The 17,161-nt window shown below is 44.2% G+C and overlaps 1 protein-coding gene across 4 annotated transcripts in view; it reads right to left on the reverse strand.

The window, feature by feature from the left end:
* The window catches only part of LOC110490717 (supervillin), a 146,894-nt gene that overhangs the window by 72,831 nt on the left and 56,902 nt on the right, over positions 1–17,161 (reverse strand). Inside the window, exons 7-10 of one of the 4 annotated variants that reach the window (XM_036944312.1) lie at positions 13,583–13,666; positions 10,686–11,639; positions 9,808–10,011; positions 2,793–2,827 (exon numbers count right to left, since the gene is read on the reverse strand). In XM_036944312.1, coding sequence (XP_036800207.1) covers positions 2,793–2,827; positions 9,808–10,011; positions 10,686–11,639; positions 13,583–13,666 — 1,277 coding nt within the window. The remainder of the gene's footprint in view (positions 1–2,792; positions 2,828–9,807; positions 10,012–10,685; positions 11,640–13,582; positions 13,667–17,161) is intronic. The other 3 variants (XM_036944313.1, XM_036944314.1, XM_036944315.1) reach the window with 3 other exon arrangements.

Below are 17,161 nucleotides of genomic sequence, written 5' to 3' on the forward strand. Positions count from 1 at the left end.
TTGATTTCAAAGTCCCCCTTTGCCATGCAAATGAACTGAATCCCCAAAAAGCATTACCACTACATTTCAGCCCTGCCACAAAAGGACCAGTTGACATCATGTCAGTGATTATCTTGTTAACACAGGTGTGAGTGTTGACAAGGACAAAGCTGGAGATCACTCTGTCATGCTGATTGAGTTCGAATAACAGACTGGAAGCTTCAAAAGGAGGGTGGTGCTTGGAATCATTGTTCTTCCTCCGTCAACCATGGTTACCTGCAAGGAAACACGTGCCGTCATCATTGCTTTGCACAAAAATGGCTTCACAGGCAAGGATATTGCTGCCAGTAAGATTGCACCTAAATCAACCATTTATCGGATCATCAAGAACTTCAAGGAGAGCGGTTCAATTGTTGTGAAGGCCTCAGGGCGCACAAGCAAGTCCAGCAAGCATCAGGACCATCTCCTAAAGTTGATTCAGCTGCGGGATCAGGGCACCACCAGTACAGAGCTTGCTCAGGAATGGCAACAGGCAGGTGTGAGTGCATCTGCATGCACAGTGAGGCAAATACTTTTGGAGGATGGCCTGGTGTCAAGAAGGGCAGCAAATAAGACACTTCTCTCCAGGAAAAACATCAGGGACAGACTGATATTCTGCAAAAGGTACAGGGATTGGACTACTGAGGACTGGGGGTAAAGTCATTTTCTCTAATGAATCCCCTTTCTGATTGTTTGGGGCATCCGGAAAAAAGCTTGTCCGTTGAAGACAATGTGAGCGCTACCATCAGTCCTGTGTCATGCCAACAGTAAAGCATCCTGTGTGGGGCTGCTTCTCAGTCAAGAGAGTGGGCTCACTCACCATTTTGCCTAAGAACACAGCCATGAATAAAGAATGGTACCAACACATCCTCCGAGAACAACTTCTCCTAACCATCCAGCAACAGTTTGGTGACGAACAATGCCTTTTCCAGCATGATGGAGCACCTTGCCATAACTAAGTGGCTCGGGGAACAAAACATCAATATTTTGGGTCCGTGGCCAGGAAACTCCCCAGACCTTAATCCCATTGAGAACTTGTGGTCAATCCTCAAGAGGCGGGTGGACAAACAAAAATCCACAAATTCTGACAAACTCCAAGCATTGGTAATGCAAGAATGGGCTGCCATCAATCAGGATGTGGTCCAGAAGTTAATTGACAGCATGCCAGGGCGGATTGCAGAGGTCTTGAAAAAGAAGGGTCAACACTGCAGATATTGACTCGTTGCATCAACTTCCTGTAATTGTCAATAAAAGCCTTGATACTTATGAAATGCTTGTAATTATACTTCAGTATTCCATAGTAACATCTGACAAAAATATCTAAAGACAGTGAAGCAACAAATTTTGTGGAAATGAATATTTGGCCACGACTATTGTGAGCACCAATAGTAACTAAAATGTTTTTCTTTCTCCTTTATGAATCAAACATTATATACACAAAAGTATGTGGACACCCCTTCAAATGAGTGGATTCTGCTATTTCAGCCACACCCATTGCTGACCGGTGTATAACGTCAAGCACACTGCCATGCAATCTCCATAGACAAACATTGACAGTAGAATGGCCCGAACTGAAGATCTCAGTGACTCCAACGTAGCACTGTCATAGGATGCCACCTTTCCAACAAGTCAAATTTCTGCCCTGCTAGAGCGGCTCCAGGTCAACTGTAAGTGTTGTTATTGTGAAGTGAAAATGTCTAAGAGCAACAGCGTCTCAGCCGCGAAGTGGTAGGCCACACAAGCTCACAGAATGGGACCACAGAGTACTTAAGTGCGTAGCACGTACAAACCCTCTGTCCTCAGTTGCAACTCACTACCGAGTTCCAAACTGCCTCTGGAAGCAACGTCAGGTGCTTAATGAAATGGGTTTCCAATGCCAAACAGCCTAAGATCACCATGCACAATGCGAAGCGTCAGCTGGAGTGGTATAAAGCTTGCCGCCATTGGACTCTGGAGCAGTTGAAACGCATTCTCTGGAGTGATGAATCTCGCTTCACCACCTGGCAGTTTGACGGACGTCAGGAGAACGCTACCTTCCTGAATGCATTGCACCAACTTTAAAGTTTGGTGGAGGAGGAATAATGGTCTGGGACTGTTTTTCATGGTTCGGGCTAGGCCCCCTAGTTCCAGAAGGGAAATCTTAATGCTACAGCATACAATGACATTCTAGATGATTCTGTGCTTCCAACTTTGTGGCAAGTTTGGGGAAGGCCCTTTCCTGTTTCAGCTTGACAATAACCCCGTGCACAAAGTGAGGTCCATACAGAATTGGTTTGTCGAGATCGGTGTTGAACTTGACTGGCCTACACAGAGCCCTGACCTCAACCACATCTAACACCTTTGGGATGAATTGGAACGCCGACTGCGAGCCAGGCCAAATCGCACAATATCCGACCTCACTAACGCTTGTGGCTAAATTAAAGTAAGTCTCTGCAGCAATGTTCCAACATCTAGTGGAAAGCCTTCAAAGAAGAGTAGAGGCTGTTATATTAGCAAAAGGGAGAACAACTCCATATTAATGCCCATGATTTTGGAATGAGATTTTCGATGAGCACATTTCCACACACTTTTGGTCATGTAGTTTAAGTTTAATGATAAGCCTTGCATCATTAAGCTTTTCTCATTAAGGGGAATCATTCAAACAAAAATGACTGATATGTTCTTTAGCGGAACGCAAACATATTACATTTATCCGATGGCATGTACCTGTTCAAAGTTATATACAAATAATTTTTTCCTTTTACCAATGGAGAAAAAGTTCAAAAATAACTTACCTTCAGTGCTTGGTAGATCTGGGCTCAAACCAGACCTTCAGGAGAAAAGGCAAGAAGAAATACAGAAAGAAAAAACACATTAATAGACAATCAAATCAAGTTGTTGGAAATCGATGGCAAATGACTGCAACTGTGAGTACAGCTACCCAGAGATGAGAGATTGAGAGCAGAAAGAAAGCAGTAGATTTTCCCAGCAGTAGAAACAGAGGTAACGTGATAGGTGGTGTTAGGATATTAAACAGAATGTGTCCCTAACGGCACCCTATTCCCTATTTATGCATAACTTTTGACCAGGGAACAAATAGATCAATTCAAATATAGTGCACTACATTGGGAATAGGGTGCCATTTGGGACAAGACCACAGAAATCAGAGTTTCTAACAGAGAGAGTTGCCCAATCTAAGGCATTACAGACTGCTAGACCTTAAGAATAAACAACAACAATAGGAGTGATTCATTCACCCTGGCGAGCATAGAGAGGCGAGCGCGGGTCACATGGAGTGTCCACTGCCAGGATACACTCAGCAACCACGAAACAGACCTTTGGGTTCTAATCTCCTGTCACGCTCTGCTGCCTGGCCAGAGAGCTTAGAGCCTGTGTTTAGGCCATCAGAGATTGGATGACTAGAAGGGAGGGAGGGTGAATCTATAGGTTTCTGAATGAGCCTGTGTGTGTGTTACAGTTGAAGTCGGAAGTTTACATACACTTAGGTTGGAGTAATTAAAGCTTGTTTTTCAACCACTCTACAAATGTCTTGTTAACAAACTATAGTTTTCGGTTAGGACATCTACTTTGTGCATGACAAGTAATTTTTCCAACAATTGTTTACAGACAGATTATTTCACTTATAATTCACTGTATCACAATTCCAGTTGGTCAGAAGTTTACATTGACTAAGTTGACTGTGCCTTTAAACATCTTGGAAAATTCCAGAAAATGGCTTTAGAAGCTTCTGATAGGCTAATTGACATAATTTGAGTCAATTGGAGGTGTACCTGTGGATGTATTTCAAGGCCTACCATCAAACTAAGTGCCTCTTCGCTTGGCATCATGGAAAAATCAAAAGAAAATCAGCCAAGACCACCACAAGTCTGGTTCATCCTTGGGAGCAATATTCAAATGCCTGAAGATACCACGTTCATCTGTACAAACAATAGTACGCAAGTACAAACACCATGGGACCATGCAGCCGTCATACTGCTCAGGAAGGAGACGCGTTCGTTCTGTCTCCTAGAGATGAGCGTACTTTGGTGTGAAAACTGCAAATCAATACCAGAACAACAGCAAAGGTCCTTGTGAAGATGCTGGAGGAAACAGGTACAAACGTATCTATATCCACAGTAAAACAAGTCCTATATCGACATAACCTGAAAGGCCACTCAACAAGGATGAAGCCACTGCTCCAAAACCGCCATAAAAAAGCTAGACTACTGTTTGCAACTGCACATGGGGACAAAGATCGTACTTTTTGGACAAATGTCCTCTGGTGTGATGAAACAAAAAAAGAACTGTTTGGCCATAATGACCATTGTTATTTTTGGAAGAACACCACCCCAATCGTGAAGCACGGGGGTGGCAGCATCCGGTTGTGGGGGTGCTTTGCTGCAGGAGGAACTGGTACACTTCACAAAATAGATGGCATCATGAGGGAAGATAACATCTCAAGACATCATTCAGGAAGTTAAAGCTTGGTCGCAAATGGGTCTTCCAAATGGACAATGACCTTAAGCATACTTCCAAAGTTGTGGCAAAATGGCTTAAGGACAACAAAGTCAATGTATTGGAGTGGCCATCACAAAGCCCTGACCTCAACCCTTTAGAACATTTGTGGGCAGAACTGAAAAAGCATGTGTGAGCAAGGAGACCTACAAACCTGTCTCAGTTACACCAGCTCTGTCAGGAGGAATGGGCCAAAATTCACCCAAATTATTGTGGGAAGCATGTGGAAGGCTACCCGAAACGTTCGACTCAAGTTAAACAATTTAGAGGCAATGCTACCAAATACTAATTGAGTGTATGTAAACTTCTGACCCACTGGGAATGTGATGAAAGAAATTAAAGCTGAAATAAATGACTCTCTCTTCTATTACTCTGACATTTCACAGTCTTAAATACAGCATAGTGGTCATCCTAACTGACCTAAGACGGGGAATGTTTACTAGGATTAAATATCAGGAATTGTGAAAAACTGAGTTTAAATGTATTTGGCTAAGGTGTATGTAAACTTCCAACTTCAACTGTATGTGAACACATGCTGTTGATTTATAAGAACTCACGTCAGCCTAAACGAACACTTCCTGCACACTAAACCCAATAGGATCTATATACTGTAGTCTTTTCCCATGGGGAGTGATGAGGGAGGACACTTCATTCTCCATAATTTCCTTTGCTGGCCAGGCAATGAGTCGGGCGAGAGGGATTTACATCAGACACCCTAACAGGCCTTCATCCCTGTCATTTGCAGTAGGAAGTTGTGGAAGGAGATCGGGATGCCATCTGGCGACGAGTGGCTAATCTCCCTTTGCCATCGGTACTATTGGCCAACATCAAATCGTTGGATAATAAAGTGGACGAACTACAAGAACGTATATCCTACCAACAGACATTAAAATCTGTAATATCTTATGTTTCATCGAGTCGTGACTGAACGACGACATGAATAACATACAGCTGGTGGGTTGTACACTGTATCGGCAGGATAGAACAGCAACCTCAGAGTATCTCATGATAAGTTGTAGACCACACTATCTACCTTGAGACTTTTCACCTATATTCTTCGTAGTTGTCTATTTACCACCACAAACCAATGCTGGCACTAAGACCGCACACAATGAGCTGTATACAGCCATTAGCAAACAGGAAACCGCTCATCCAAAGGTGGTGCTCCTCGTACCCGGGGACTTTAAATCTGTTTTTACCAAATTTCTACCAGCAGGTTAAATGTGCAACCAGAGAGAAAAAAAAAATTAAAAAAAATAAAATTAAAAAAACTCTATACCACCTTTAGTCCACACACAGATGTATACAAAGCTATCCCTTTGTGACCATAATTATATCCTCCTGATTCCTGCTTACAAGCAAAAATTAAAGCATGAAGCACCAGTGACTCGATCAATAAAAAAGTGGTCAGATAAAGCAGATGTTAAGATACAGGACTGTTTTGCTAGCACAGACTGGAATATGTTCCGGGATTCTTCCGATGGCATTGAGGAGTACACCACATCAGTCACTGGCTTCATCAATAAATGCATTGAGGACGTCGTCCCCACAATGACTGTATGTACATACCCCAACCAGAATTCATGGATTACAGGCAACATTCATACTGAGCTAAAGGATAGAGCTGCCACTTTCAAGGAGCAGGAATCTAACACAGAAGCTTATAAGAAATCCACCTATGCCCTCTGATGAACAAATCAAACAGGCAAAACATCAATACAGGACTAAGATCGAATCGTACTACACTGGCTCCGATGCTCGTCGGATGTGGCAGGGCTTGCAAACTATTAGACTGCAAAAGGGAAGCACAACCAAGAGCTACCCAGTGACACAAGCCTACCAGACGAGCTAAATTACTTCTATGCTCGTTTCGAGGCAAGTACTGAAACATGCATGAGAACATCAGTTGTTCCAGATGACTGTGTGATCACGCTCTCCATAGCAGATGTGAGTAAGACCGTTAAACAAGTCAACATTCACAAGGCCGCAGGGCCGGACGGATTCCGAGCATGTACTGACCAACTGGCAATTGTCTTCACTGACATTTTCAACCTATCCCTGTCTGAGTCTGTAATACCAACATGTTTCAAGCAGACCACATAGTCCCTGTGCCCAAGAAAACTAAGGTAACCTGCCTAAACAACTACAGACTTGTGGACCTCACGCCTGTAGCCATGAAGTGCTTTGAAAGGCTGGTCATGGCTCACATCAACACCATTATCCCAGAAACCCTAGACCCACTCCAATTTGCATACCGCCCCAGCAGATACACAGATGACACAATCTCTATTGCACCCCACACTGCCCTTTCACGCCTGTACAAAAGGAACGCCTATGTAAGAATGCTATTCATTGACTACAGCTTAGCGTTCAACACCATAGTGCCCTCAAAGATCATCACCAAGCTAAGGACCCTGGGCCTAAACACATCCCTCTGCAACTGGATCCTGGACTTCCTGATGGGCAGTCCACAGGTGGTAAGGGTAGGTAACAACACATCTGTCACGCTGATCCTCAACACGGGGGCCCCTCAGGGGTGCGTGCTCAGTCCCCTCCAGTACTCCCTGTTCACTCATTACTGCACGGCCATGCACGACTCCAACACCATCATTAAGTTTGCCGATGGTGTTGGAGTCGTGCATGGCCTGATCACCGACAACGACGAGAGCCTATAGGGAGGTCAGAGACCTGACCTTGTGGTGCCAGAACAATAACCTCTACCTCAACGTGATCAAGACAAAGGAGATGATAGTGGACTACAGGAAAAGGAGGACCGAGCACACCCCCATTCTCCAACACAGTCGTGAAGAGGGCACGACAAAACCTAACCTACCTACCGGTCCTCAGATCCTCAAAATGTTCTACAGCTGCACCATCGAGAGCATCCTGACTAGTTGCATCACTGCCTGGTATGGCAACTACTCGGCCTCCGACCGTAAGGCACTACAGAGGGTAGGCCCCAGTACATCACTGGGGCCAAGCTCCTGCCATCCAGGACCTCTATACCAGGCAGTGTCAGAGAAAGGCCTTACAATTGCCACTCCAGTCACCCTATTCATCGACTGTTCTCTCTGTTACCGCACGGCAAGTGGTACCAGAGCATCAAGTCTAGGTCCAAGAGGCTTCTAAACTTAAACAACCAAGCCATAAAACTCCTGAACATCTAATCAAATGGCTACCCAGACTATCTGCATTGCCCCCCCCCCCCCCCCCTTTACGCTGCTGCTACTCTCAGTTATTATCTATGCATAGTCACTTTAATAACTCTACCTACATGTACAGTGGGGCAAAAAAGTATTTAGTCAGCCACCAATTGTGCAAGTTCTCCCACTTAAAAAGATGAGAGAGGCCTCTAATTTTCATCATAGGTACACTTCAACTATGACAGACAAAATGAGAAAAAAAATCCAGAAAATCACATTGTAGGATTTTTTATTAATTTATTTGCAAATTATGGTGGAAAATAAGTATTTGGTCACCTACAAACAAGCAAGATTTCTGTCTCTCACAGACCTGTAACTTCTTCTTTAAGAGGCTCCTCTATCCTCCACTCGTTACCTGTATTAATGGCACCTGTTTGAACGTGTTATCAGTACAAAAGACACCTGTCCACAACCTCAAACAGTCACACTCCAAACTCCACTATGGCCAAGACCAAAGAGCTGTCAAAGGACACCAGAAACAAAATTGTAGAACTGCACCAGGCTGGGAAGATTGAATCTGCAATAGGTAAGCAGCTTGGTTTGAAGAAATCAACTGTGGGAGCAATTATTAGGAAATGGAAGACACACAAGACCACTGATAATCTCCCTCGATCTGGGGCTCCACGCAAGATCTCACCCCGTGGGGTCAAAATGATCACAAGAACAGTGAGCAAAAATCCCAGAACCACACGGGGGGACCTAGTGAATGACCTGCAGAGAGCTGGGACCAAAGTAACAAAGCCTACCATCAGTAACACACTACGCCGCCAGGGACTCAAATCCTGCAGTGCCAGACGTGTCCCCCTGCTTAAGCCAGTACATGTCCAGGCTCGTTTGAAGTTTGCTAGAGAGCATTTGGATGATCCAGAAGAAGATTGGGATAATGTCATATGGTCAGATGAAACCAAAATAGTACTTTTTGGTAAAAACTCAACTCGTCGTGTTTGGAGGACAAAGAATGCTGAGTTGCATCCAAAGAACACCATACCTACTGTGAAGCATGGGGGTGGTAACATCATGCTTTGGGGCTGTTTTTCTGCAAAGGGACCAGGACGACTGATCCGTGTAAAGGAAAGAATGAATGGGGCCATGTATCGTGAGATTTTGAGTGAAAACCTCCTTCCATCAGCAAGGGCATTGAAGATGAAACGTGGCTGGGTCTTTCAGCATGACAATGATCCCAAACACACCGCCCGGGCAATGAAGGAGTGGCTTCGTAAGAAGCATTTCAAGGTCCTGGAGTGGCCTAGCCAGTCTCCAGATCTCAACCCCATAGAAAATCTTTGGAGGGAGTTGAAAGTCCGTGTTGCCCAGCAACAGCCCCAAAACATCACTGCTCTAGAGGAGAACTGCATGGAGGAATGGGCCAAAATACCAGCAACAGTGTGTGAAAACCTTGTGAAGACTTACAGAAAACATTTGACCTCTGTCATTGCCAACAAAGGGTATATAACAAAGTATTGAGATAAACTTGTGTTATTTCCACCATAATTTGCAAATAAATTCATTAAAAATCCTACAATGTGATTTTCTGGATTTTTTTTCTCATTTTGTCTGTCATAGTTGAAGTGTACCTATGATGAAAATTACAGAGGCCTCTCATCTTTTTAAGTGGGAGAACTTGCACAATTGGTGGCTGACTAAATACTTTTTTGCCCCACTGTACATATTACCTCAACTAACCAGTTCCCTGCACATTGACTCTGTACCGGTACCCCCTGTATATAGCCTCGCTATTGTTATTTTACTGCTGCTCTTTAATTATTTGTTACTTTTATTTATTTTTTGAGGAATTTTTCTTAAAACTGCATTGTTGTTTAAGGGCTTGTAAGTAAGCATTTCACTGTAAGGTCTACTACACCTGTTGTATTCGCTGCATGTGACAAATACAATTTGATTTGATTTGAATAAAAAGGCAACACACATCTTGCCGTATGTCAGGAACAGTACATGCAGCCGGAGAGAGAAAGCAAAGGTTTCTGGATTAGCCTGTGTGAATGTGTGTGTGTATGTTCCTCCAGAGCTGAAAAATATGAGGACTAATTCCTTTTGTTTGCCATGCATTAGCCACAGCACACACAACCCACAGTACCTATCAGACCGGTGTCTCTCAGCGGTGGTGATGGGCTGGGTCCTAAACCTCTCTGAGGTCCTTCTACTCTCTCCAGGCGAGATAGAGAGTCTGGGCCTGCGCCCCCAGTCCCTGTCCCCCCTCCATGGGACTACTGTATTGTCCCGCACCCCTCTCCAGGGGACCTCCGTCCCCCCTGGGTACACCCACTTTATTTCCTCCTCTCTTTGGAGCACAACAAAGAGATGGAGAAGGGTCGGAGTGATGAAGAAAGGAAAGAAAAATAGCAGGGTGAGAGAACAAAAGTAAGAGCAGGAAAATAGTCATTTAAGAATTGAAGCATACTTTTCATTTGATTCCCCACACAGAATCCCAACCCCTGGTTTTATAATTGGAGGAGCAATGAAGGCCACACTCATGCAGAAGTTGGCTTGATTGGCCACTACATTGTGTTAGACACACATAAACACACACACACACACACACACACACACAACTGTCCATCAGGTAAGAGAAAGCAACAAGTCAAACCTCCTCCTGCGAAACACACTACTGCTAGCGTTAGTGATTGGATGAGAGTTTCTATAAGTAGAAGAAACAGTTAAGAATTATCAAAAAGATGATTTCAGTCAGTCAGGAGGTTGGTGTTAGCTAGGCAGTGCATGGCAGTGAGTGAGTTCCAGATAGAAGCCAGCAGCAGTTCCCAGCAGTATGCATTGAAGAAACTATACTGTATCAGCTTTTAGATGAGTGTTTCTACACGTTAGAAACAGTGAAAACAATCACACTGATTATCATTTCGTGTTAGGCAGCGGATGACTGAGTTCCAAACAGAGAAGCCAGCCGCAACTCTTAGCAGAATGCATTGTAGAGCAGCACTGTATTACAGAAGCACCTACAGCTCAGGTTTCCTGACGACTGGGGCAGTAGCAGTCGTAGCACTTTCCAGGTAGGAGTGACGAAGCTTGGCCACAGAGATACGAACGTCCCTGGTCTCCAGTGGTCTCTGGTCTCTATTTCTGATCCCTTCTTCAATGGCCCCCCTCCGCAGGCCTGCTGCCTCTTTGAACGACCATGGCTCCTGGGCCCTGGGGATGGAGCCTCTAGGGGCCCCATGGGGCCCAGTGTCGGATGAGGAGCGGATGAAGGCATCAGTGGTCATGGTGGTGGCGGTTGGGCCTCCTCCCCTGTTCTGGATGTGGGTAGAGATGGGGGAAACGCCTCTCTGGATGTAGATGGCGTTGTCACTCCACAGTTGTTGGCCCTTCTCCCTGGAGGCTCTGAGCTCTGCTCTGACCTCGGCGGCCTGCAGGCGGGTCATGGGTTGTTCCGTAGGTCTGATTGGTTCAGGGTCTGTGTCTGATTCCTCCCATCTCATCCTGGGTCTCTCTCCCCCTCTTTCCATGTACCCTCCTCTGGGCTCAGCCTCCCTCCCCTGTCCCACTCCCTGGACTCCTCTGATCTCTGATGGCAGCACAGCTTTCCTGCCCTCCCTAGGGGCTCCCCTCTTCTCCTCTTCTTCCACTTCTCCCTCCATCTCCTTTTCCTCCTCTGGCAGAGGCTGTTGGGGCCGCTGTGCCCCGGAACCGGGGCCAGTAGTCATGGACAGATAGCTGGGGTCATCACTCCGCCCAGAACGGGTGAGCTGAGGCTGGTGGTGAGAGTAGGACTTGGGGCCTGGAGAGTCAGTGGTGGTATACGCCGGAGCCTGGGGGTCATGGTGGTAGGCTGTGGAGCAGGTGGTGATCTGGGGGTGTCTCCTGTACAGGGGGGCCTCAGGGACATGGTGGCCCAGCTCTGGACTCCTCTTTCGAACTCCCTCCTCCCTGGCCAGTTTGTCCCTAACTCTGATTCTTTAGGGAGAGAAAGAGGGTTTACAACACGCTCCAGTTTGTACTGAAACTCAGAGTGCAGAGAGATAAATGATGGTAAATGCCCAACACATCCCCTTCCCTCAGCCACAAACATACCTTTGCCCCCCATCCCTCCCTCACCTCCTCCCTTGCTTCCCCTCTCTTATTCAAGCATGGCTCCATTTAGAGAAAACAGTCCAAATGTAATCAACGATATAACCCAGAAATAAGAATGTAATACCATCTTACCAGTGAGATACTAATGAGAAACACATGATGAACACCAAGTCACCAAACTTAAACAAACAGGGAATCAATTGGATGCAGAGCATAGACAGATCACATGCTGGATGATGGTGGGGGTCGGTTGGGTGACAACACGCTAGGCTACAGCTGTTGTCAGGTGGTGGCTAATGCTTTTCCAACAGTAGTTAAATATAAAACAGTAGCTCTTTCCCATAAGACTTGATTTTGTGGTTCTGGGGGAGTTAAAGCCAGCAGTATTGTACAGGTTAATCTCTCTGGAAGGCGGCTAGCATATGGCATAAAAACACTCAGCTCTTCACCATTTTCCTATAGTACATCTAAGATGTTACTGGAACAGTTGACAGAGTGCCCTCTCCTTATTTTCCTTTCTCTCTTCACTGGCCTCTACTACTCAAGGTCCGGGAAGACTTCCACAGCTGAGCAGGCCTGGGCCTGGATTCACATCACATATCTTCAGAAGAAATCTCTTCTTAACTGCCATTTTTCCCTTAAAGGCCCAGTGCAGACAGCAACGTGATTTTCCTGTGTTTTATATATATTTCCACACTATGAAGTTGGAATAATACTGTGAAATTGTGAAAATATTGATAATGCCCTTTTAGTGTAAGACCTGTTTGAATAGAATATCTGAAATTGTAGCCTGTGTTGGTGGGGTGGGAGCTTTGGCCTGCCTGGGGACATCACAACAGTAAATTAGTTTGACCAATAAGAGAGTTCCAAACCGATCTACCAATAACAGCTAGTTTTCAGCTTTCTCCTCTCCACTCAGACAATCCTAACAAATATCTTGCTTGAGAAATTGCTCTTTGCTAAGAAGCTATTTTGTTTCTTTTTGACCATTTCAAATCGAAAAAAAAATCACAGTAAGGTACTTAAAATGTTACCCGGGAATTATTTGACAGAGATGAAAACGGCTGCATTGGATCTTTAACTATAGACTTATGAGGAAAGTTAAGCAAAGCTTAGTCTGCTTTTATCCTAATCTCTGAACGACACATTCCTTTATGACTAAATCCGGTAATCAGGTATAGTGGGTCAGAAATGGTCTACTATGATGTCAATGTCGTGAATATAGAAATTTAGTCCGCATAACTCTACTGGACTCCATTGTCTGTCTGTAATCACAAGGTTACCACTGCTTTGAGTCCATTTCCAATGATCTGATTGTTGAAATCTAGAAAAAGGAAACGAAGAGGAGCTAATGGCGCTAACAGCAATACTTTTTCCAGCTCTAATTTCACATTTCTCTGACTATGTGGGTGGGCCTGAGAGAGAGAGGATACATTACTGGATATATCTGCTGAGTCAAGACAGAGAGGAGTGGGGGATGAGTCGTGACTAAAAGGGTTTTCCCCCACTGTGACTACCAGCATCATCCTCCCCTCTCCCTCAGTCTGGCCTAGTCAGCAGAGAAACAGGGATTAACAAAGAGAGTACCTCAATAGAGCACTTACTGTAAGTAACTCTACAAATCTATAAGTCATTGAGATAGAAACTTCTGCAGTCATTAGACAACCTGAATGGAGGTGGGGAGGGGGAGAATTTGGTCAATAAAATGAGACCACAGCAACACCATGTTGATGGGGGGTGAGGTCAGATGTGACAATGCCATGATGGGATAGGTTAAGAGATGGGCATGTGGAGGGGAAGGAGGGAAGGTCAGACACCCACTGTACCTGGAGGGCCAGTTGATAAGGGACTGGGTGTTGCCTGCCGAATCACTCTGGAGGAACCAATCGCTGGGTGGTTTCACTTCCGGGCTGTACCAATGGGACGGGAGATGCAGTGAGTCAGCGACACACTTGGGCATGTCCAAAATGTCACTCTATTATTCCCATGTAGTGCATTACATTTGACCAGAGAAGTGTGGATCTCTGGTCAAAAGTAGTGCACTATATAGGGAATAGGGTGTAATTTTGGAAGCACACTGGGTGAGTGCGTGGCTAGCGGCTAGACTGCCCAGCATTTCACTTGTAGCACACACACGATTGACTTCATATTGAACTTGACCAAAAAAGACCATACATCTGCCTGGAACTTCAATGGATATCCCATTCTCTAGTAGTCTAGTGCACGCTCTGTTATGATACTGGTATTTGGAGAAATGTCAACAAACATGAAACAAATATGAAATATGAAACAAATCCTCTCCAGGAACGTTAATCACAATGAACAATGAATTGGGGTTTATGGGGTTGGGTTTTATGAAAATAATAGGACCATAGAGTCAGACCAGTGGAGGCTGCTGAGGGAAGAATGGCTCATAATAATGGCTGGGACGGAGCCAATGGAATGGCATCAAACCATGTGTTTGATGTATTTGATACCTATTCCACTGATTCCTCTCCAGCCATTACCATGAGCCCGTCCTCCCCAATTAAGGTGCCACCAACCTCCTGTAATACAGACATAACACAAAACAGCAGCATGTATTGCACACAGTGTACTGTACATGTTCAGTGCCTTCATAATAAGTTACATGGACTCACTCTGTGTGCAATAATATTGGTTAACATGATTTTTGAATAACTACCCCTCAGTCAAGTAGTGAATTTCAAGCACATATTCAACCAGTCCAAGGTTTTCCAATGCCTCGCAAAGAAGGGCACCACTTAGAAGATGAAGAGATATATATATATATATATATATATATATATATATATATATATATATATATATATATATATATATATATATATATATATATATATATATATATATAAAAAGAAGAACGAATATCCCTTTGAGCATGGTGAAGTTATTAATAAGGCTTTGGATGGTGTATTTATACACTGAGGCACTACAAAGATAGAGGCGTCCTTCCCAACTCAGTTGCCGTAGAGTAAGGAAACTGCTTACGGATTTCACCATAAGGCAAGTCATTTTAAATGACAGTTTAATGGCTTTAATGCAACAAAACATGGAACAGGTAAAGGGGGTTGAATACTTTATAAAGGCACTGTATATGGGAAAGAATTAGTATACAGACAGTCAATTGATGTAGCCTATTGTAAACACTGCATGATTTGGTCCTAAAAAAAGAAATGAAAAAAATCCCTGTGTAGTCCGGTCCCATGTGGCTACATAGTATATGTCCTTCCTTATCTGTCTTACCGATATCCAGAGCCATAACTTCCTAGTATAGAGGGCTGTACCGGATTGAAACTTCTATCTATTCTATGCAGAAAGGAGAGATATTTAAATAACTAGTCATAGGTCAGTGCCGCTTGGCAGGGTTGTGTTTTGGAGGACGCACGGCTCTCAACCTTGGCTTCTCCCAAGTTCATACGGGAGTTGCAGCGATTGGACAAACTGTAACTACCAATTGGATATGACGAAATCAGGGAGGAAAATGGTGAGAAAAAAATGTAAGAAAATAAATGACAGAGTGAAAGAGAGAGGATAAGAAAAAAAAGAGAGCTAGTGAGTGATAGACAGCTAGCCCTCTGCTCCATGACCTAAACCCTAAACTCTTTCTCCAGGCAGGCGGTTTGGCATGGTGTTGCTGGCCTTCATCAGTCCCAGCTGTGTCTCTGTATGCTGTCATAGTTCTGACCGAGGAGTCACACAGTGCACCCCGTAACTCAACACCCCTTCTGATGGTTAACGCAACACAGCTGCTGCTAAGTTTTGAAACCAGAGAGTGAGAGACAAACACAGCGAGAGAGAGCGACAGACACAGAGAGACCGACACAGAGAGAGACAGATGAGGGAAAGAGTAATGCCTGGTGGGATGTGGAATATAAATGTCCCCCTTAGTGAGTACACATTTACTACCTGCAGGGTACAGCAAGGCCAAGAGCTGGCTGTTAAAAGACTGAGGGACTGAGGGGAGGAGTATGAAGAGCACTGGAAAAAAACATTGGAAAATGCAATGTCTCCAAACACCGAACTGCATTGGCCAGGACTGTGAATGCCAAATTAAGTATTCCTTTAACTATTTGTTGAGGATATCTAACATTGACAGTGCCATTTTTTACAACATGACACCATTACAGTTTCACCGCCTGAAATAAAGGGCTTTGGGTGACTCAGTCATAAGCTGTGTTCGAAAACCCATACTAACATACTGTATACTACACACTTAATGAGTATAAATGGCATACTATTGGTTAATTTTTGTGTACTGTACACAAACAATATCCTTTCAGTCGAGCGTACTAGCTCTTCGCCAGTCTACCGGAAGTTGATGCTGTTGCTATGCAACCATTTGCTAGCTTGTTAGCATAAAAAATGACTAGTTAGACATTTTACGACTTCAAGGGTGTTATTAAACTCAATCTGGAGTGCCAGAGTGCTTGTGTTGTCAGATTGTAAATTCAGAGCGTCTCGCTCTGGGAGCGCACACTGACCATACAACTGCAGTCAATCACCTAAGCTAACGTTGGCTAGCTTGCTAGTTACTTCCAGACACAAATGAGACCACTGATAATTTTACTCGCCCTAGCAGAGTCAGTTATGTGCTGCTGGCAACAATTTAATTACGTTTTTTGCCAACATTTAGTTAGTAAATTCATTGCGCTCTGGTACACTCAGACGAGAGTGCTCTGAAATAGATTAGATAGCCAGAGCGAATTTACGAAAGCACCCGAATGTCCATTGAGAACGCACAATGACGATACCATTTAGCTAAGAACGACAAGAATAATGAAGTCAAAAACCATTGGATAGTTAGCAATTAGACAGCCTATAGTTAATATATACTGGCAAGTTTGATGTTTTATTAGTAGCAAATTTAGTAGGACATCCGGGAACTTTTGGCATACTAACTATATCCATGCTTTGACCAATAAGCATACTACATACTTAAATCACGTCACAAATAGTATGGTTAGTGCAGTTAGTGTGAGGATTCGAACACCGCTCTAGTATGAAAGCAACTGTACAATTATAGTAGATTCTTAATATAATTTTGACTTCAACTAAATCCCCAAAGCAACTCCTTTTTATCTAGTCTAACTTAACATCTTAACAGTACAGGTTGCTGTTAAACATGAAAGACATGCAGCACTAACATCCATGCCTGATCTGAGGTCAGTTCAGAATTAAGTCCTCTCAGTCCCAGCTGCGTGTCTGTTTGAACCCTTTTGGACTGACTGAGCCTGCCTGAGCTGCACTTTAATTCCACTCCAGACAACTGCTCTGGGTTCAGATTGCGGTTTGAAATAATGTGTGCGTCCCAGTGGTGGTCAAAAGTAGTGCATTATATAGGGAATAGGGTGCCATTTGGGACACAGTCAATGTTCCTGCCAAGA

The sequence above is a fragment of the Oncorhynchus mykiss genome, chromosome 15, assembly GCF_013265735.2.
Source record: "Oncorhynchus mykiss isolate Arlee chromosome 15, USDA_OmykA_1.1, whole genome shotgun sequence".
NCBI lineage: Eukaryota > Metazoa > Chordata > Actinopteri > Salmoniformes > Salmonidae > Oncorhynchus > Oncorhynchus mykiss.